The 23,482-nt window shown below is 41.5% G+C and overlaps 1 protein-coding gene across 1 annotated transcript; it reads left to right on the top strand.

Moving 5' to 3' along the window:
• Window positions 1-8,758: 8,758 nt before the first annotated feature.
• LOC102264663 (ATP-binding cassette sub-family C member 4-like) lies at window positions 8,759-22,148 on the top strand (the record flags this gene model as incomplete). The annotated part of the gene is made up of 6 exons (XM_070367056.1): window positions 8,759-8,983; window positions 14,713-14,802; window positions 17,136-17,299; window positions 18,426-18,551; window positions 19,890-20,139; window positions 22,047-22,148. Coding segments are annotated over 6 exons (957 nt in total), but the record flags the coding sequence as incomplete, so codon positions are not given.
• Window positions 22,149-23,482: the final 1,334 nt, after the last annotated feature.

Genomic DNA, 23,482 nt, shown 5'->3' on the forward strand with positions numbered 1-23,482 from the left:
TTTTAAGGCAAACAAATATGTTTATATGGGTGTTTCAATCCAAATCAGATATGGGACACTAGTTTTTTACTTCATCTTATTGTGCTTATATCTGTATCTCTTTTCTCCCATCATCTATTCTCTTTGTCCCATGTCTAAGCCCAATTCTCAATGATATCAACATAATTATTGATTTGTTTTACCTTATAATGTGACTTCTGAAAACATAATAAGACTTATCTTTTGGCAGTTCATACTGTCTTCACACGGGTGTATCATGCAGAGAATGTGTTTTCAAATTGTTTTGTTTAAAACCACATTTGATAGTTCTTTTTTGTATGGCTCTTTGAACCAAAAGCATGGGTAGATACTTGGGTAATTTTATTTAAATTTACTCTGAAATTTTAGGAATTGCTTTTTAAAAAATTAGTTCTTTTTGCACTCATCTCACATGCTAGTAAAGTAATGCTCAAAATTCTCCAAGCCAGGCTTCAGCAATATGTGAACTGTGAACTTCCTGATGTTCAATCTGGTTTTAGAAAAGGCAGAGGAACCAGAGATCAAATTGCCAACATCCGCTGGATCATGGAAAAAGCAAGAGAGTTCCAGAAAAGCATCTATTTCTGCTTTATTGACTATGCCAAAGTCTTTGACTGTGTGGACCACAATAAACTGGAAAATTCTGAAAGAGATGGGAATACCAGACCACCTGACCTGCCTCTTGAGAAATTTGTATGCAGGTCAGGAAGCAACAGTTAGAACTGGACATAGAACAAGAGACTGGTTCCAAATAGGAAAAGGAGTTCGTCAAGGCTGTATATTGTCACCCTGTTTATTTAACTTATATGCAGAGTACATCATGAGAAACGCTGGACTGGAAGAAACACAAGCTGGAATCAAGACTGCCAGGAGAAATATCAATAACCTCAGATATGCAGATGACACCACCCTTATGGCAGAAAGTGAAGAGGAACTAAAAATTCTGTTGATGAAAGTGAAAGACGAGAGTAAAAAAGTTGGCTTAAAGCTCAACATTCAGAAAACGAAGATCATGGCATCCGGTCCCATCACTTCATGGGAAATAGATGGGGAAACAGTGGAAACAGTGTCAGACTTTATTTTTCTGGGCTCCAAAATCACTGCAGATGTTGACTGCAGCTATGAAATTAAAAGACACTTACTCCTTGGAAGGAAAGTTATGACCAACCTAGATAGCATATTCAAAAGCAGAGACATTACTTTGCCAACAAAGGTTCATCTAGTCAAGGCTATGGTTTTTCCTGTGGTCATGTATGGATGTGAGAGTTGGACTGTGAAGAAGGCTGAGCGCCGAAGAATTGATGCTTTTGAACTGTGGTGATGGAGAAGACTCTTGAGAGTCCCTTGGACTGCAAGGAGATCCAACCAGTCCATTCTGAAGGAGATCAGCTGTGGAATTTCTTTGGAAGGAATGATGCTAAAGCTGAAACTCCAGTACTTTGGCCACCTCATGAGAAGTGTTGACTCATTGGAAAAGAGTCTGATGCTGGGAGGGATTTGGGGCAAGAGGAGAAGGGGACAACAGAGGATGAGATGACTGGATGGTATCACTGACTTGATGGACGTGAGTCTGAGTGAACTCTGGGAGTTGGTGATGGACAGGGAGGCCTGGCGTGCTGCGATTCATGGGGTTGTAAAGAGTCGGACATGACTGAGCGACTGATCTGATCTGATAATGTTTTCATGATTCAAAAATCAAGACAAGGCTACTTTTAAAGAAGGCTGATATCCTTGTTAGCTCTATTCTAATTCTCCTTGCCCTTTTAGAGATAACTTTCCAGGCTAATTTTGACTCATCTGTTTATTAATGTTTTTTAAATATAGTTTTATCTGAAGTTTTCATTTTCCTACTGTGCAGAATGAAAATTTTCAATGTCAATGCTGTAATCTCTGGACTTGGGTTTATAAGGATTTTTCTGGAAGCATGAAATGTGTAATGGGACTCTGGTTAAAACTCTTTGTGATAATTATAACTCCTTCATAGCAGGTCTGTAGCCATTCCAGGCTCAGATGACAAGACAGTACAAGAGTGGAGGTTAGCAGATGCTTACGTGGGGTTAGTTTCTGCATCCAGACTCTTCCAGGGAGAGGAATCTTCAGGCTCCACCCTAATCAGTTGAACCTAAACCAGTTTCTGGAGGCTGGACCTCGGGCATCAGAGTGTCTTTATCCCCACCCACGTGATGCTAATGTGCAGTCAGGATGAAGACCACTGTGTAAAAGATGAGTGAAGGCTAGGATATCAAGAATGCTGGTGGTTATGATTTCCCGGATTCACTGCTTTTTCTCCTCATCTTTGGATTTTTCTCAACTCTACTTTAGAACTTCCCCAGTTCTTTTTTTTTTTTTACTTTACAATTTTGTATTGGTTTTGCCATACATCAACATGCATCCACCACGGGTGTACATGTGTTCCCCATCCTGAACCCCCCCTCCCACCTCCCTCCCCATACCATCCCTCTGGGTCATCCCAGTGCACCAGCCCCAAGCTTCCTGTATCCTGCATGGAACCTGGACTGGCGATTCGTTTCTTATATGATATTATACATGTTTTAATGCCATTCTCCCAAGTCATCCCCCCATCCCACTCCCACAGAGTCCAAAAGACTGTTCTATCTGTGTCTCTTTTGCTGTCTCGCATACACGGTTGTCATTACCATCTTTCTACATTCCATATATATGCGTTAGTATACTATATTGGTGTTTTTCTTTCTGGCTTACTTCACTCTGTATAATAGGCTCAAGTTTCATCCACCTCATTAAAACTCCCCCAGTTTTAATGATTAACTGCCTGTTCAATTTTCCGCTACAAGCTCACTCTTTTCTGCTTATATGTTTCACTCAAGTGTTTTTCTTTGTTAGCTTGCTTCTATTTTTGTGTGTTTATTTCCATTAATGAGATGTGGGGAAATTGGGTGAGAAATGTTTCAAGTACCTTAACTTGGAGGAGGAATTCTATCCACTGCAGAATTTCTAGTTTCTAACGGAACCCTGCAAGAAGTTATCCTAAGAAGCAAAAGGTGGAACCCAATATCAGGTGCTTTCAGGAGGCTAAATACCAAGGACTCTACCAAGAAATGGCTACCAACATCTTCCCTCGCAGTCTGGTGGTTAAGACTCCATGCCCTGAATGCAGATATGAGGGTTTTTGATCCCTGGACTGGGAACTAAGATTCTGCATGCCACAGGGTGTGGCCAAAATAAACAGTCTGCCTCAGAGACTCAGACTCTCAGATAATCCTGACTAATGGATGTTGTGGTATTAAATTCAGCTCTTTTAAAGATCCTTTATGATTTCAGAGCTGTGAAGAATTCTTGTGAAAGAATAAGAACTATATTCTCAATTGGTTTGTGGAAAGAATATACATGTGGTATAGATTGATGTCTGAGAGGAAAGGTTTAAGGGACAGTGTTTGATCTTGTTCCTGCTTATCAAGAAAGTTTTAATTAGGTTAGCTTCATGATTGATAATGAATATTTTCTCAGTTGTTTTATTTCTTATTAATTGATGGTGAGAATCAGGAATGTACAGATGAGAGAATTCCTTGGTGGTGTCTGCCCACACCAGTGTACACGTGGTGGGGGCAGCTCCCGGGAATGGCTGCCACCAGTGTCTGTTTCCCCAGGGTGAGCCACAGCCACTCCTTGCCTCTCTGAGAGACTCTCCAAGGCAAGAAGAGTCTTCTGAAATTCAGTCTACCCTTGGGATTCACACCACCGTTTCATTTGGAGTTAATGCTTGGACTAGAGCATTGAGCATATGCAGGAGTTAATCTTCTGGTAGCTGGACAAACTTTTGCCTGGTTTGCCTCAGGAAGTTTTACCAAATGTCAGAAATTAAAACACTCACAGATTACAAATGCTGCTGCCAGCTGTCCTGTTAGACGACTCTCCATCTCTAACCTTTCATTGTGTGTGGAGGGGATGGATTTACTCAGTCTACCTTTGATGGCCTCAGTCACATCTGCCCTGTGTGTTCTGGAAGCTTTGAAGAATCATATTTAATATGTATCTTCTTACTCTCTATATGTACTTGGAGTTTTGTTTTCACAATTTTGTGCTATTCATTATTTTGCTTTCTATTTTTTCTGTTTGAGAGACATTACTGGAAATTGTTTTTTACTTGCTGCTATTTTTCATCTGGAGCATAATATCAATTTTCTGTTTTCCGTAGTTGCAACTTATGCCAGAATGGAAATTCCTTGTATGTTATACTTTTCATCACTTCTCTGAATTGCCATGATGGCTCCTTACTGGAGGCAAAGTTGTGCGTGTGTGCTCAGTCACTCAGTTGTGTCTGACTCTTTGTGACCCCAGGGAATGTCCAGGCTTCTCTGTCCATAGGATTATCCTAGCAAGAATCCTGGAGTGGGTTGCCTGCTGGGGTCCAGCCCTGGCTGATCCAGGGTATTCGAAGGGGAGACAGCTTCAGCGATCATACGATAGCTTTAATTAAATATTAATTAGAAATATAAAGAGTAATAGAATAAGGATAGCTCAGTAGGAAAATTCAGTGGAGAAAAGAGACTGAATAACTTGGTTTACATGGAAAGCTAGTAAAATTCCAAGGCAAGGAATTTAAGTCACCTATGTAGGCCGCAGGCGTCCTCCCGTTCTCCCGAAGGAGAGGAGACACTAAGGCCTTCCCAGTAAGATCTTAGAAGCCCAGGCATAATTAGTAGGCTTGACGAGCCTCCACATTCCAGATGGGGATTCAGCCAGAGGTGAGAAAAAGAACGACATGGGGAGACCAGTCTTTCGAGGAACTGATCCCATTTTTTATTTTTCCAGGGTCTATTTTTATACACTGAGATGTTACACAAAAGTCACGTGGGGTCAGCAGTCCTGACTTTTATTAAAGTCAGGTGCTTCATACAAATGTATACAGAGGTCTTAGGGGTGTTCATCTTCTGGCCAGGGGGTGCCTGCTGACAATTTATGTCCCTCTCCTTGTGACAGCAGTCAGTCAACCAGAACACTTATTTCTCCAGGGGTGATTATTTTTGAAACAGATGCCACCTTCCGAAGGTACCAGATAAAGTTACATTCCTATAGGGTGAGGGTGTAGTGGGTTTTAATTAAGGAAATAATTTGCTTAGCCTAAGGTCTAACATGATTAATATCAAAGGTTAATACTTATTTCTTAATATATTCATTAATGTGTATAAGGGCAGGGGATGTGGAGACTTAGCAGTAAACATTGGCTCAACAAATGAAAAACCTTTCACCAATACAATTTCTAATCAGCACACTATACTTATACTAATAGTTTTCTAACTTCTTTAAAGAACCTGTTTTTATAAGGTTTAAAGCATCTCATGCCTCTCATGGTTGGGAGGCTGTGAGCAATCACATGTGGCCAGACAAGCCTGTCAGGCAGGCTAGAGAAACTTCAGAGGAGTTTGTAGGTTGAAACACTCTTATCACACCCAGAAATTATTATTAACTGGAGCTCTAAGTTAACTCCTTCTCTGAAAGAGGTGGTGGGGGACAGCCCCCCGTAAAGTCAGAGGTGTAGGTGAGAGCACAAAGCAGTAAAGTAGGCAGACTCTGGTTTTGGCAGTAGATGCCCGAGAATTTCCAGGGGGACTCCTGAGGCTCGATCCCGCCTTTGCGTATGTTGAGCCTCCTTCCTTATGACCTTTGCCACGGGCGGAGGTCCTCATGCCAGCTCCCCGCAGTTGCCATTTCCTCCTCCAGGGGATCTTCTCAACTCAGGTATTCAACCTGCATTTTCTGTGACTCCTGCATTGAGATGGATTCCTTACCATTGAGCCACTGGAGAAAGTCCCAAAATAATAAATGACTCTCCCCACCCCCCCCAAATTGCATCAGTAACAGTTCATGTTTGAAATCCTTTTTTTTATCTTTTTGAAAGATAAGAAAGTTTCTATCCCAATTAAATAATAATCATTATCAAGAATAAAAAGAATTCATAGATGAGTGTAAGATATGAGCCATGAAGTGGCATTATACCTTAATGAGGCTATTTCTCCAACTGTTCTTTGGTTTTGTTTTGTTAATATTGATTTATTTGGCTGTGCCGGGTCTTAGTTTCTGCATGTGGGATCTACTTCCCTCACCAGGGATCGAACCAAGTTTCCCTACATTGGGAGTGTGGAGTCTTAGCTAAAGCACCACCAAGGAAGTCCCTCAACTAGGTTATTAAATATTGTTTCTCAGTGAAAAACTCCAGATGTGCTTAGGCAGTAATAACCTGCCTTTATTTACATTCCTGTTTGCTGGATTTATTGAATTTATCCATATTATCTTTGGTGAGTGCTATTACTCTTATTTCTCCTGTAATTACAAGGATGCTAGGCTCCAATGGAGACCTGAGTAACAGGCAACAGTGTTTCCCAAATATAATCATACATTTCAGGAAAGTTTTGGATGGCAGATATTATTGCTGGGCTTCTGGTGGTTTATGGCTCCAGCACTGGACTGCCCTTGGCGGCACCTGGGCTGGGACTGCCTGTGTGTACAGTTTGATGTTCTTGCTTCTCTGTGTGAGCCTCCACATTTCCATCTCAGGAAACTGTAAACAGTGTGTTTGACAATCCGCTGTGTGAAGGACTCTTCCAAGAGCTCTCTGTGCCTCTTGGGATGGATGACAGGACATGGTGGAAATGTATCAGTTACATTTTATTCAGTTATGATCATCTTACTTACACTTCTTCAACTACATAGTGTTCCCTTTATCCTCTATAGTAGATGAAAATCTCCATGACTTCATGGAGGGAGAGGCAATTGGTGTACCCTGTTAACATGTGTGTGTGCATGTGTCCATTTGTGTAGAACAAGACAGGAATGTTAAGGTTTAATGAGACCCCCATATAAGGGATGGGGACATCTTTTGATAAATATCCTGATCAAGCACTGGTTGGCTGAGCAGAAAATGCTTTTTTTTTTTTTGGTGTTTGGTGTTATGGATTCTCCTTCCCCCATCTTGTGTGTGGGTTCCTTAGCTTCAGACAGACAGAAGAGGGCTATCAAAGCATACCGGTCAGGTAAGCAAAGCTTACCCTGTCTGTGTTAGTAAGGCGGGATTGCCAAAAAAGGAAAAGCCCTGTTCTTGAAAGACTTCCAAACTTTTAACATTTTGTCTTTTGAGAAGTCTGTGGAGAAAATGATATTGTGGCCCCTGGTGTTTAGTTTTGGTAACTTGGATTTGTTGAATGATTTTCCTTGATGGTGAAGAAGGGGACCTAGGAAGAAGGGGGCCTTCAAGGGATGACTAGAGAGAGGAAGTAGGTTGTGAGGTGGAGTGGCTGTTTGGAAGGGTGAGTAGGTGTTGCTGTTCCTTTGCCTTTTTCTTTGGGAAAGAAACTTGCTTTCCCTAAGTCTCACTCAGGGTGGAAGCCTCAGTGCACCCTGAGTCAATTGGTTTAGACCTTGAGGAAGAGAAGATTGATAACATTTCTTCCAAACCACCAACTTCAGTGGATGGTGAATCAAGAACTACAGAAGATATGATTTTTTAGCTTGGCTTCCACCATGTTTAATTTTTTACTCCAAGGAACATTCCAACTTCTAGAGGGTAGAGGCGTAGTGAGGCAGTGCTCTCGGGAGCTGAGAGCCTGCAGAACTGCCAAGCCTGGTTTCTTTGTGGTACTCCAGCCAAAGCTGGTTTCCATTCCCTGGATCTACGTGTGGAGTTTGGGGTAGAAAAGTGTGGATGTGTTTGTGCCAGTGTGTCAGTTCATAAGGATTGATGAAGAAGGCGATGAAAGCATGTCTCCCATACATGAACCACATTGACTTTCTATTGGGCTGGGACATTGAGAGTATGGGGAACAGGGGCAGGCTGCCAGAAGGTTTGTTCCTGTGGAAGCAGATTTCTTCCTCTTCTTCTGCCACCATTTTCTTTATTCATCTTAAGGCTCAGTTGGTATTGAGCCTGTTTGTGATATTTGTTGAGCACCCATGGTGTGCTAAGCACAATGTACTAAGGTTTTACTATGTTTGAATGGAAAATTTTGCCTTAAGGTTAAACTGTTGCCTGCTTGTCTTATAGGAGATAATAAATCTGCATATTTTTCTTTTAAATTAGTCATGAATGTAGCATTTTGTCAAAATGTATTTTAAACATGCTAATGATAAAAGTGGACTGTAGCCATGAAATTAAAAGACGCTTACTCCTTGGAAGGAAAGTTATGACCAACCTAGATAGCATATTCAAAAGCAAAGACATTACTTTGCCAACAAAGGTCCGTCTAGTCAAGGCTATGGTTTTTCCAGTAGTCATGTATGGATGTGAGAGTTGGACTGTGAAGAAGGCTGAACACCAAAGAATTGATGCTTTTGAACTGTGGTGTTGGAGAAGACTCTTGAGAGTCCCTTGGACTGCAAGGAGATCCAACCAGTCCATTCTGAAGGAGATCAGCTGTGGAATTTCTTTGGAAGGAATGATGCTAAAGCTGAAACTCCAGTACTTTGGCCACCTCATGCGAAGAGTTGACTCATTGGAAAAGCTCTCTGATGCTGGGAGGGATTGGGGGCAGGAGGAGACGGGGATGACAGAGGATGAGATGGCTGGATGGCATCACTGACTCGATGGACATGAGTTTGGGTGAACTCCATGAGTTCATGATGGACAGGGAGGCCTGGCGTGCTGCAATTCATGAGGTCGCAAAGAGTCGGACAGAACTGAGCGACTGAACAGAACTGAATGATAAAAGCAAATCTTGTGTAAAGAAAAACTGACATCCCTAATTAAGACTTTTTTCTTTTCTTTTAGGAAGGCACCAGAGTAGTTCAACCCATATTTTTAGGGAAAATGATTAGTTATGTTGAAAACTATGATCCCAATGATTCTGCCGCTTTACACGAAGCCTATGGCTACGCGGCAGGGCTGAGCACCTGCGTGCTCATGTGGGCCGTTCTTCGCCACTTGTACTTCTACCACATGCAGCGTGTGGGGATGAGGCTGAGAGTAGCCGTGTGCCATATGATCTACCGTAAGGTGAGTGTCATTCGGTACCATGGTGTGTTCCTCTCTTGAGGGATCAGCACCACTTGGGGAATGTTCTCTGTAAATTACAAATTTTGTAGCTGGAATCATTTACACATTCCTAGAGAAGCTTGCTTTTGCATCAAGCCAAGTTTGTTGTTGTTGAAGCAAACTTTACCAATAAATAATGAAAAGTTTTCTTTGAGATCAAGTGAGGGCTGTCCTTGACAACTTTTAGCCATAGGCTGTCACATAATAACCACTAAATTTGTACTGTAAAATATTAAATTAAGATTCAAGAATAAGTATGAAAAGTATCAAGTTGATTTTCAATGTCTTCATGCCCAAATCCCATAGTGCTGTTTATGGAAAATTTTTGTTGTCATTCATTAATGCCTTCAGTTACATCAAATCTGTATTTAAAAGTAAACTTCAGAGATTGGATCTATAAAACTATACCTAAGAGCAGAGAATGTATTTGATAAAGGGAATGATTCTAATTTAAAAACATCCATCTAATTATATTCAATATAATTATGTTTGCTAGAGAAAAAATATAAAGAAAATTCATGCTAAATATAGACTCACTCCTTATATTTTATAGATAATTCTTGTTAATGGTATGAAAGAAAATAGGATATTTGAGATGAAACTTGAAATTTTATATTGTTTTATTAATTCTAGAGATAATTTGTTGCTCTTCATTTAAATTATTTTAATACAATATTTCCTTTTATTTTTAGTATGCATTGTAGCAGTTTTAATAAGAGCTGATTTAATGTGTTTAGTGATTTTGTATTGAGGAATGCCATGAAATTATTACATAGTTTACCCTTGTCTAAATTAGGGTAAAAAGAGTAAGGCTTTCAGGTATCTTTACAAAGGTATTGCCACAGATATATCAGTGTCAAGAGCCAAAGGGCTCTGTATAAACTTGATCTTGGATTTGTCTTTGCCTTAGACTGTTTAAAAAAAATCCTTATTTGACTGTATTGTATCCTTGAAATTTTCAAAGAGAGTGGATCTTAAATGTTCTCACCACACAGAAAAACATCTATTTCTGCTTTATTGACTATGCCAAAGCCTTTGACTGTGTGGATCACAATCAACTGTGGAAAATTCTGAAAGAGTTGGGAATACCAGACACCTGACCTGCCTCTTGAGAAATCTGTATGCAGGTCAGGAAGCAACAGTTAGAACTGGACATGGAACAAGAGACTGGTTCCAAATAGGAAAAGAAGTAAGTCAAGGCTGTATATTGTCACCCTGCTTATTTAACTTATATGCAGAGTACATCATGAGAAATGCTGGGCTGGAAGAAACACAAGCTGGAATCAAGATTGCTGGGAGAAATATCAATAACCTCAGATATGCAGATGACACCACCCTTATGGCAGAAAGTGAAGAGAAACTAAAAAGCCTCTTGATGAAAGTGAAAAAGTTGGCTTAAAGCTCAACATTCAAAAAATGAAGATCATGGCATCCGGTCCCATCACTTCATGGGAAATAGATGGGGAAACAGTGGAAACAGTGTCAGACTTTATTTTTGGGGGCTCCAAAATCACTGCAGATGGTGACTGTAGCCATGAAATTAAAAGACGCTTATTCCTTGGAAGGAAAGTTATGACCAACTTAGATAGCATATTCAAAAGCAGAGACATTACTTTGCCAACAAAGGTCCGTCTAGTCAAGGCTATGGTTTTTCCTGTGATCATATATGGATGTGAGAGTTGGACTGTGAAGAAGGCTGAGTGCCGAAGAATTGATGCTTTTTTTTTTGGTAGAAGTGGCCATTTCTTTTTAATGTGGTTTTAAAATACTAACAAAATTTACCATCTGAACCATTTTTGAGAGTAAGAAGTAGTGTTAACTACATGCATATTGTAGTGCGTAGATCTTTACAATTGCTTCTTTTTGCAAAACTAAAATTCTAAGCCCTCCAGACAACTCTGTATTTCCCCTCCCTCCCAGCAGCTGGTCGCCACATTCTGTTTTGTGTTTCTAGGAGTCTGACTCCTTTAGCTGTCTCTTTTAGATGTAGATGGAATCAAGCAGCATTTGTCTTTTTGCAACTGGCTTATTTCTCTTAGGAGAATTTACAAGACTCCTCCATGTTGTAACATATGACAGGATTTTCTTTTTAAATTTTTATTTATGCTGAAGGTTCCATTTCATATTTTCCACATTTTCTTTATTGATTCATCCTCTATGGACATTTAGGTTTCCACCTCTTCACTATGGTGAATAATGCTTGATGAATATGGGTGTGTACCAATCTCTTTTTTTTTTTTTTTACTTTTATTTTATTTTTAAACTTTATTTTATTTTTTTATGGTCAAATAATCACATTTTTTAATTTTATTTTATTTTTAAACTTTACATAATTGTATTAGTTTTGCCAAATATCAAAATGAATCCGCCACAGGTATACATGTGTTCCCCATCCTGAACCCTCCTCCCTCCTTCCTCCCCATACCATCCCTCTAGGTCGTCCCAGTGCACTAGCCCCAAGCATCCAGTATCGTGCATCGAACCTGGACTGGCATCTCGTTTCATACATGATATTTTACATGTTTCAATGCCATTCTCCCAAATCTTCCCACCCTCTCCCTCTCCCATAGAGTCCATAAGACTGTTCTATACATCAGTGTCTCTTTTGCTGTCTCGTACACAGGGTTATTGTTACCATCTTTCTAAATTCCATATATATGCGTTATTATACTGTATTGGGGTTTTTCCTTCTGGCTTACTTCACTCTGTATAATAGGCTCCAGGAATTGATGCTTTTGAACTGTGGTGTTTTAGAAGGCTCTTGAGAGTACCTTGGACTGCAAGGAGATCCAACCAATCCATTCTGAAGGAGATCAGTCCTGGGTGTTCTTTGGAAGGAATGATGCTAAAGCTGAAACTCCAGTACTTTGGACACCTCATGCGAAGAGTTGACTCATTGGAAAAGAGTCTGATGCTGGGAGGGATTGGGGGCAGGAGGAGAAGGGGACAACAGAGGATGAGATGGCTGGATGGCATCGCTGACTCGATGGACGTGAGAGTCTCCAGGAGTTGGTGAACTCCAGGAGTTGGTGATGGACAGAGCAAAACTGAACACATGTTAAATAGGATAACCATATTAGGTAGTGGATATTTTAAGTGGTTTTTACTACAGTAACCATTTCCCAGTGTGTATTTATACCAAAGTATCATGTTGTAACCTTAAACATATGCAATTTTTATTAATAAATAAAGTCCTCATTGAAAGATAAAACCAAGCAGCTTAAATTGAAAATATTGCTTCTTTTACCTGGCTGCTGCTTATCTAGAGCTTCTGCTGCTTCAGAATACTTTTTTCAGCAGAAAGTGAGATGTCTTCTCCTCATCTTTCCTTGAGCAGAGTCTTGTACTTTTCAGGATTGTGTGAAACTGGGGACCTGGCATCTCACTGTCTTTTCTGACAACAGCATCTGAGCTGCTTTCCTTCTGGGTGATCTAGAAATTGCAGCTGTGCCTGCAAACTGCAGTCAGTGGTCTTCACTGTCATTTATCATCTTCTTTGTTATTCTGTTGCATCTTTAACCATTTAGGAGATGGATACTCAGATTTCCCCACAAATTGGCTAAATGTTTGTCTTTCCAGATCATACTTAATTCTCATAATAGGTTGTGAAATTTTACCTGAACCGTGTTGTGAAACCTTAAGTTAGGTGTGAGGTGATGGTTTAGTCAAAGCTCACTCTGCTGCACAGGTGAGCCATTGTCTACCTGTGTTTCTTCCTCTTCCCACCACACTTTGGAATCTTGCCTTTGGGAAATGTGATCTGACCTGGCACATTGGCTTATGTGAATGTAAATATCTCCCAAGAAGTTCATTTACTGCCTTGATTTTACCTAAATGTTGGCCCTATATGAAGTCAGGAATTATGGGGATTATAACATAGACATAACTTGAAATTCCAGAAACCTGGAAAAGACAAATTTCCTCATGCACAGCCTTGCATCTAGAGTCCTGCTGGGGTGCAGAAACAAGACACTTCTTTTCAGGTTACAGGTGGGCTGATTCTTTAGGGCACAGCTGGTGCTGCCGAGCAGCTCTGAAAGGCCCCTCTGAACTTCTGTGGTTCATGCTCAGGCCCCACCTCCTGATCCCTGGTCCTGGGGAGGAATCAGATTGGGCATTAGAAATGGAGTGGCTGCTAAGCCCGTAGCCATAGTTTGTTCTGACCATGGATTCCAGGCTGGGGCAGGTCTCCAGGAGGTCTCTAAGGCTGTACATATTCCACTCCTAAAATGGCCCATTCAGCATTTCGTGCTCTTTGCAGCTGAATTTTGAATGATTGTGAAGGAGGTATCGTATATAAAAATGACTTGCCATTTCCACAGCTTTGGTAAAATTACCTTTGGCTTTTGATCATTGTTTTTGCTGTTGTGATGGTGGTGGTAAAATACACCCAGTGTAAAGTTGACCATTTTCACTCCTTTTAAGTACAGCATTTAGTGACATTAGGTACACTCACATTGTTGTGTAGCCATCACCATTATTCATCTCTGGAACTTTTTCTTTTTCCCAAACTGAACCTCTGCATCCATTAAACACTAACTCCCCAACCCCTCTCCCCGCACCCAGCACCATTCTACTTCTTATCTCTGTGAATTTGAGTAGTTTAGTACTTCATGTAAGTGGAATCATACAGCGTTTGTCATTTTATGTGAGGCTTATGCTCTGTAGCACGATGTCTTCAAGGTTCATCCATATTGTGGCAGGTGTCAGAATTTAATTCCTTTTTAAGGCTCAATAGTCTTCCCTTATAGGCCTATGCAACATTCTGTGTGTTTGCTCATCTGTCAATGGACAGTTGTTTCCACCTTTTAGCTATTGTGAACATTGCTGCTGTGAATATGAGTGTACAAATTGTCTGTTCAAGGTTGTGTTTTTAGTTTTCTTGAGTGTATCCTTAGTAGTGTAATTGCTGTATTGTATGCTAATGTCATGTTTAATTTTTGAGGAACTTCCGTATTCTCTTCCATTGTGGTTATATCATTTTACCTTCTCACTTGATCATTGTTTTCTTCTTTACTTGAGGAGTAAAGAAAAGTTTCTTATGAAGTATGACATTTTGTTTGGATCAGTGGCTCTAGTTGGTCTGTTGAAGCAGCTCCTGGTGTCTTTTCAGCTTCCTCAGATCTCTAGGGCATTTTTCTTACTAAATAAAGGGATTGAGCAACACAGGTTGTGTATTTTGTAAAATCAGCAGACTGGCATCAAGACCACAGTTTCCTCACAGGAACAGTGTTTTGAACATTATACTTGCTCATTTCAGAATGAGGAAACTAAGCCCAAAGTGTTTAAATATTGTCACCCACAGGATGAATGATTGAATCCAAGTCTCTGAATTTCTTTCCTAAGGCAACCTCTCCAGTCTCATCCAATTTGGCTAAAAATTACTTAGTTGGCTCCTAAGTCTAAACCTACACCCTTTAACCTTCAGACAGGTGCAAGTTCACTGAAACAGGGGGTGGATTTTGCTTTTACCTCCTGCTCCTCCCTTTGCTGTCCTTGTGGCTGGGGCTGCCACCACACTGAGGAGTTAGAGGCTGAACAAGGGTCCCTAGAGCCCTGCTGTCAGGGGTCATCCTGCTCCTGCTGACACCACTCAAGACCCCTGGAACACATGCTCCATTGTGTTATGTTCTAAGATGACTTGGTATCACCTTAGGAATCCGGATCTCTGTCTCCCTCTCTCATTTCAGGCCCTTCGCCTGAGTAGCTCAGCCATGGGGAAGACCACCACAGGCCAGATAGTCAACCTGCTGTCCAACGATGTGAACAGGTTTGACCAGGTGAGCTGCCCCTGAGGGATCCTCTTCCGTTTCCTGTTTTTCTCACTGGGTTCAGCTTATTGGGATGCCAGGTGCCAGGGTTTGGTGTCAGCCAGGATTCTATTGAGGATGTAAGACAAAGATTCTATTTATCCAACTTTCACTTCTCTGTGTGCAAATTCGATGTAATTATATGTATTGTTTCATAAATGAGAGTTTTGTTTTTCTAATAATAAATGGCAGCAGTGTTCTTGCCCAGCTTTGTTAGTGTCCTAAGGGGTCCTCCTGGAGCGGTTCTTCTTGGCACGTGGTGTAGGTGTTGCTGAACTGTCTTCCTCCTCCTCTAGGTGATGAAGGCCTGGTAGTCAGGGATTGTTTTTTCCCCTGTACCCTGTTCAGTGCCTGCTGCATAGGGAGCCTTCAAGTGGGTGGTCCCCAGACACAACCTCCTCTCTGCTGTCCCCACACACTCTTTTTTCCACTGACCTTAAGCATAGATCACATGACCCAGAACATCGTAGCTGTTGGTCAGATCTGTGTTATGGTAGACACTTCTCTTTCAAGTATTCATTCATCAAACATGAAGTAAGGCCCCTACTCACTTTCAGGGATGAATAAAGCTTAGTTTCTGCCCTATAGAAGCCACAGTCTATCAGGGAGGTAAATACACAAGTAATTACTGGAGAGAGCAGTAGGTACTATAATACAGGCTTTCCTGGGATGCTGGGGAGCCCAGGGGAGATGGGGGCTAAACTCTGGGATGCAGAGCATTTGGAGAAGCCCTGAGCTCATCTGTGTTGTGGTCAAAATCCACATCTTTCTTCATTGCTGCTGGTCTGATTCTCCTGGGACATCCCTGAAGTCAGCCCTGTGCTGCCCTGAAACAGTGTCATCTGGGGTGGACACTTGGATTTCTGCTTTAGCAGGTTTAAAACCCAGTGAGATAATTTCTATTTAGGTTTCTGTCTGTTCCTTCAGAGCATATTGTTTCTATTCTCTGTCCTTAATGGCTTTTATACCATCCCAAAGAGAGGCTATGCTAAAGAATGCTCAAACTACTGCACAATTGCACTCATCTCACACGCTAGTAAAGTAATGCTCAAAATTCTCCAAGCCAGGCTTCAGCAATACATGAACTGTGAAATTCCAGATGTTCAAGCTGGTTTTAGAAAAGGCAGAGGAACCAGAGATCAAATTGCCAACATCTGCTGGATCATGAAAAAGCAAGAGAGTTCCAGAAAAACATCTATTTCTGCTTTATTGACTATGCCAAAGCCTTTGACTGTGTGGATCACAATAAACTGTGGAAAATTCTGAAAGAGATGTGAATACCAGACCACCTGACATGCCTCTTGAGAAACCTGTATGCAGGTCAGGAAGCAACAGTTAGAACTGGACATGGAACAACAGACTGGTTCCAAATAGGAAAAGGAGTACATCAAGGCTGTATATTGTCACCCTGCTTATTTAACTTATATGCAGAGTACATCATGAGAAACGCTGGGCTGGAAGAAGCACAAGCTGGAATCAAGATTGCTGGGAGAAATATCAATAACCTCAGATATGCAGATGACACCACCCTTATGGCAGAAAGTGAAGAAGAACTAAAGAGCCTCTTGATGAAAGTGAAAGAGGAGAGTGAAAAAGTTGGCTTAAAGCTCAACATTCAGAAAACTAAGATCATGGTATCCAGTCCCATCACTTCATGGCAAATACAGTGGCTGATTTTATTTTTTTGGGGTCCAAAATCACTGCAGATGGTGACTGGAGCCATAAAATTAAAAGACGCTTACTCCTTGGAAGGAAAGTTATGACCAACCTAGACAGCAGATTAAAAAGCAGAGACATTACTTTGTCAACAAAGGTCTGTCTAGTCAAGGCTATGGTTTTTCCAGTGGTCATGTATGGATGTGAGAGTTGGACTATAAAGAAAGCTGAGTGCCAAAGAATTGATGCTTTTGAACTGTGGTGTTGGAGAAGACTCTTGAGAGTCCCTTGGACTGCAAGGAGGTCCAACCAGTCCATCCTAAAGGAGATCAGTCCTGGGTGTTCATTGGAAGGACTGATGTTGAAGCTGAAACTCCAATACTTTGGCCACCTGATGTGAAGAGCTTACTCATTTGAAAAGACCCTGATGCTGGGAATGATTGAAGGCAGGAGGAGAAGGGGATGACAGAGGATGAGATGGTTGGATGGCTCACCGACTCAATGGACATGAGTTTGGGTAAACTCCGGGAGTTAGTAATTTACAGGGAGGCCTGGTGTGGTGCGGTTCATGGGGTCACAAAGAGTCAGACAGGACTGAGCAACTGAACTGAACTGAACTGAAGAAGGCTTTGTCTTTCTCTTTTAAGGTAACGATGTTCTTGCACTATCTGTGGGTGGGGCCACTGCAGGCTGTCACAGTGACCGCCCTGCTCTGGATGGAAATAGGAATATCATGTCTTGCTGGGATGGCGGTTCTCATTATTCTTCTGCTTTTGCAAAGCTGCTTCGGGAAGTTGTTTTCATCACTCCGGTAAGTGAAACACTGCTTTTAAAAATTGATAATATGTAATTGGTAACATCCACAGTCTGCTTGATGCTTTTGTTCAAAAACAAGACAAATGCCTTCTCTAGTCTCTTCTTTGTGTGAGTTGTAGACCCTACAGGCTTAGCCAGTGGAGGCTCCAGCCTTAAACTGAAGGCTGATCCTGAAACAGGAACAGGAAAGGCATTCACTGGGTCCTCTTGGCACTGTGTCTGAAAAAATAGAGTGTCCTTCAGCAGAATTTACCCATGTCCAAGTTATTTAAATATTGTTAAATAGTAATAATCTTGTAGCCCCATTTCTCACTGCATATATTTTTGTTATGCTTGTGTTGGAGCCTTTCAGGTATTTATTCATGTTTCCATTAAGTTATAAGCACCCCCAGGGCCAGGCTGATCTTCATTGTGTCTTTATGAAGCCCCACAGTCACAGCAGCACATGTGACAGAAAAGTGGCTGGTGGTGAAGAGCCTTCTAGTGCTGAGTTAGACTGAAGCAGGTCCCAGAGGGTTGGAGGTGGGTGGTTGTCAGGTGATGGAGATGTTGTGCTATTTGAAGGTCACTGAGTTCTTGTGTTTGTTGTGTGTGTGCAGTTCTGTGCTTGGTGTCTTTCTTTATTTGGAATTTCCTTTCCTGTCTTTGCTGGAGAGATAGATACTCCCTATCCTTCGAGGCCCTGTTCCAGTGCTACCAGGTCTCTGAAGCTCTTCTTGTTCTCCTTTCCTGGTGGAATTAACAGTCCCATCTTTTCTGCTCCCAGAAATTCTCTCCTATTTTATTACAGCACAGACTCTGTCTTCCTGGGTGTCTTTCTGCCTCCCTACCTGACCGTGACCTCTTTGAGCAAATGGTTTGTATCTGACACATTTCAGGTCTCTTTTAGCCGATGCTGCACATTCTCCAAGTTACTTCTTGAAATGGACTGAATGGTTGACTTCCTAGTTGAAGCCTTTTTCTCCATTTGTACTTTGAGTAGGACCTGCCTGTGTTCTAAGTGCAAAAGGGCTGTAGAGAATAATTTTATTCCTAGCCCCACCCCCATGCCCCTCCTGCTGCTGCTGCTGAGGAAAGTTGGGCTGTGGTCACTAAGGCTCATCTCATGTCTGTCCCCTCAGGAGTAAGACCGCTGCTCTCACAGACAAGAGGATCAGGACCATGAGTGAAGTCATAACTGGCATCAGAACAATAAAAATGAATGCTTGGGAAAAGTCATTTATAGATCTTATTACCAGACTGAGAAGGTAAGTTTATATATATAGATGTCACTCCATATTTTCATGCTTTATTTCCTATTCTATTGGATACTTTAGATGTCTTACCAAAGAAGTGTTTAAGTTCATCTTCACATTAAGGTGAACTTAAATACTAACTATTCACTGCATCACCTACATGTTGCAGGAGGGTTAAGAATAGTGGAGATATCATTTAACCTGTTCTTTCATTTGCCATCTTCTCAAAGGAAAAAAATATATATGCTTCTTACTTATATAGAAATGAAATTCTAAGTAGTTCTTAATACCTCAAATCCCAATAAGCAATGCTTTTAACATAGTATTTGAGACAATGACATTCAAACTAAAATTGTAATTTATGGTGATGGCTGATAACCAGGAAGATTATAGAGACTTGGTATACTTGTATTGAGCCGAACTGTATGAATCACTATTGTTCATTGTTGCTGTGCTTAGTCGCTCAGTCGGATCTGACTCCTTGTGACCCCATGGACTGTAGCTCACCAGGCTTCTCTGGCCATGGGACTTCCCAGGCAGGAATACTGGAGTGGGTTGCCATTTCCTCCTCCAGAGGATCTTACAGACCCAGGGATTGAACCTGTGTCTCCTGCATTGGAGGTGGATTCTTTACCACCATGAAAGCTCATGAATCACTATTATTCAATTCAAATGGAGCTATGAAAATACTGTCCCTTTTGTTCTGCTTCATGTTTTTAGACTGTTTTTCCATCTTTCATTTAAATATCTGGTGAGCATTTCTCTGACCCCACCTTGTCACCTCTCACTTTGCACCTTTGCAGAGCCCATCTTCCTTCTACTCTGGCCTCCAAGCCTGACTCCAGCTCATCTTCAGGGTCCACGTGTGTGTGACTTGCCCTGACTCCACTGCTCCGAGTTACATATCCCAGCTCTGGGCTCCCTTGGGGGCTGTGATGACTGTCTCTGTCTATTGTCTCCCAATTTTGTGGTTGCTAATTCTCTTCGCCCACAAGTTCATGAGCACCTGGAGGGGACAGGCTGTGTCTTTCTGTGAGGAGCCTGGCACAGACTTGTGATTATGAATGTTTGTTGAATGAATGTTCAAACCCAGTATGATTGACCCAAAATGTTTGCAAGTGTGACATTAAGCCTCCTTTTACTTGAAAGAGTGAAGTGGTGATGCAGTGTGTGGTCCTGGTGTTGGGCAGACCCTGAGTGTGCACTATGCTAATGTCTCCATGATGTGAGGGATGGTTTATCTTAATCTGTGTCCATTCCCTAGAAAGGGGCCACTTACACAGGGCACTGAATTCGTGTCTTGTATGCTGATGCTTCTTATAAAACCTTTGTCCTACTTTCTTTTTACAGTAAGGAAATTTCCAAGATTCTGAAAAGTTCCTACCTTAGGGGCATGAATTTGGCATCATTTTTCACTGTGAGCAAAATCATGATTTTTGTCACCTTCATCACCAATGAGCTCCTTGACAACTGGATCACAGCCAGCCAAGTGTTTGTGGTGGTGATGCTGTTTGAGGCTCTGCGGTTCTCGAGCACCCTCTACTTCCCCATGGCCATCAAGAAGGTGTCAGAGGCCGTCATCAGCCTCCAAAGGATAAAGGTTTGGTGACAAATAATTTTTTTTCAGTTGTAGGTGGATTTTTTGTAAAATGCCTCCTTTTGTTTGGTATCACTATGTTCCAGTTAGGTGATATTTAACTCTCTCAGTGCCAAAGCTGGCAGTCTTTCCAGAATGTTATAGGTATTCCCTTTTCTTATTAGGTAGAGTGCATTACAGATATCATAAGACTGGTTCTCATGTAGGGGCAGTAGTATATATAAGTAGCAGTAGCATAGGGCTCTAGTGTAGTGATGTCTGCAGAGTGACTAAAATGTCTAAAAGCAGGAGAAGCAAACAGAGTGCATCTCCTGTGCTGACTCCAGTGGCCAGGCAGTGACTGTGCACAGTCCCTGGGCCGGGAGGGGAGGAACTTGCTGAGAGCTCCTGTTCCCTGTGGAGGAAGAGTGGCCTCAGATTCACTTAATTCTCTGTGTTCAAAATGAGTTCTTTCCTCCACAGATGTTTTGCTTGTTGGTGTCTGAGCCTGACCTTTTGTATCTGTCTTTTCATCCCTGTCCCCTTTTTATTTACTGCTTAATCCATTTCTCTCTAGCTGCCTTCTTCTTTTTAAATTTGTAATTCCCACCACTATGTGAACTAAGAACTTCCAGATATACAAGCTGGATTTAGGAAAGGCAGAGGAACCAGAGATCAAAATGCCAACATCCATTGGATCATAGAAAAAGCAAGAGAATTCCAGAAAAAAAATCTACTTTTGCTTCATTGACTACACTAAAGCTTTTGACTGTGTGGATCACAACAAACTGTGGAAAATTATGAAAGAGATGGGAATATCAAACCACCTTTACCTGCCTCCTGAGAAACCTGTATGCAGGTCAAGAAGCAACTGTTAGAACTGGACATGGAACAATGGACTAGTTCCAAATTGAGAAAGGAGTATGTCAAGGCTGTATATTGTCACCCTGCTTATTTAACTTATATGCAAAGTACATCATGTGAAATGCTGGGCAAAGGAGAATGAAAAAGCTGGCTTAAGACTCAACATTCAAAAAACTAAGATCATGGCCTCTCGTCCCATTGCTTCATGGCAATAAATGGGGAAACAGTGGAAACAGTGGCAGACTTAATTTTCTTGGGCTCCAAAATCACTGTAGATGGTGACTACAACCATGAAATTAAAAAAATGCTTACTCCTTGGGAGAAAGGCTATGACAAACCTAGACAGCATATTAAAAAGTAGAGACATTGCTTTATCGACAAAGGTCTATATAGTCAAAGCTATGGTTTTTCCACTCATTGTGTATGGATGTGAGAGTTGGACCATAAAGCAGGCTGAGCATGGAAGAAATGATGCTTTGAATTTGTAGTGCTGGAGAAGACTCTTGAGAGTCCCTTGGGCTGCAAAGAGTTCAAACCAGCTAATCCTAAAGGAAATCAACCATGAGTATTCACTGGAAGGACTGGTGCTGAAGGGTCAATACTTTCTTTGGCCACCTGATGCCAAGAGCAGACTCATTGGAAAAGACCCTGATACTGAGAAAGATTGAAGGCAGGAGGAGAAGGGGACAACAGAGGATGAGATGGTTAGATAGTGTCCTGACTCAATCAACATGAATTTGAGCAAACTCTTGGAGATAGTGATGGACAGGGAGCCTGGAGTGCTATATTGTCCATGGGATTTCAAAGAGTCAGACACAACTTAGTGACTGAACAGAAACAAATACACTATATTATATGATTATGTTGATATATACCATGAGATGTAATAATAGTATATATTATTCCATATATTATTTAATATGTTCTGATGTGAACTAATACTTTAAGTACAGTTAGCAAAACAGTATTTAGACTGTTCAAAGTTTGCAAATTCCAGGAAAGTGACTGTTTTTGTTTGTGCTTTCTTCCTGCAGTTTAACAATTTGTTTTTTTCTTCTTTTCTGTAGAATTTTTTATCACTTGATGAAATACCACAGCTCAACACTCAGCTGCCATCAGATGGTGAAATGATTGTGGACATGCAAGATTTCACTGCTTTTTGGGATGAGGTAACATATCTTTCTTTCCAAGATCCTGACTGCTAACAGACAAAGTGTGATATAGATTTACTGGAGAATTTTTAGATTGTACCATGGTGTAAAATGTGACTTGCTCATTAACTAAAAGTATGTTAAAAATTTTTTCAAAATTGGCACTAAGGTTTGTATCTAATAGAGATTAAGTATAAAATCAACCTAAAATGTTTGACATGTTGCTCTCACTCTCATTTTTAAGAGATCTTTCAAAGTATTAGCACATTTTGAACTTAAAGTCCATACATTTGTAATGTTAGAATTTATGGAATTGGACAGACAAAATGCGGCAGTGTGGAATGGGTTAACTAACAAACACACAACTGGTTGTTAAAGATGCTTTGGGGAATCAGCGTACATTTTTGCCTTGATTATCAGGCCACTGTATTATACATAGAGTGAGGCCATGATCTGGATGTTTGCTGTGGGGTAGGGTGGGGGCTCCTGCATCCTGAGCTTCTGGATACTTTGGTGGCAGCCGGGGCAGGAGGAGACAGCAGGTGGGCATAATGAGCACCGGTGATTCCCAGTTAAAGGACTGCACTGTATGACAAGCTGACAGGGAGAACTGGTGATTCCCAACACTTGGTTTATTTGTTAGGTTCAGGCAAACAGAAAAAATAAATAAATAAATAAAAACAGGGTCTGGTCTCAAGAAGTTGTCAGCATCACACACCCATTGCGGCCCCTTTACCAACTGAAATGCTCTCCCTGCCCCCTGGTTCCCTGGTCCTCTGTGTACACCCTCCTCTATCAGTGTGAATTAGTCAGTAAAACAGAACCCCGCCATGGGAGAGGGAATTCCATTCAAGGTGTTAGTTACGAAGATGATAAAAGGGAGAAAAAAGCAGAAAGGGCAAAATGGTGGTGTGTGAGACAACCCAGGGGTTATCAAAGGCAGGAAGCTGTTCCTACTCCCAGGGCTGGAGGACCTCTGGGAGGAGGTGCCTCCACCAGAGGGTCCACCCTCCAGAGCAGAGCCCAGGAATCCAGCAGCTGTCAGAGTGGGGACCACAGAGCACGTGTCAACTCTGTAGACTCGTCCTGTCTTTCATGCCTGTGACTCTGTGGTGCCACCTACATTGTGTTCACCTGCTTCTGACTCAGCACCTGCCGTCCCCATCGACAACCAATGGTTTGTTCCCAGATACATGAAACCACATCCCTGTACCTTCTGTACATGGAAACTCACACAGGGTACCTGACCTTCCCTGATGGTTTCTCCTGCCTTAATATAGTAGATTTGCCTCCTGTTTGGTGTTTCTTGGCATAATGCTCTTGAAACATTTATAGAAAGCACCACTAAAATT

The sequence above is a fragment of the Bos mutus genome, unplaced genomic scaffold (genome assembly GCF_027580195.1).
Source record: "Bos mutus isolate GX-2022 unplaced genomic scaffold, NWIPB_WYAK_1.1 CTG913, whole genome shotgun sequence".
Lineage (NCBI taxonomy): Eukaryota > Metazoa > Chordata > Mammalia > Artiodactyla > Bovidae > Bos > Bos mutus.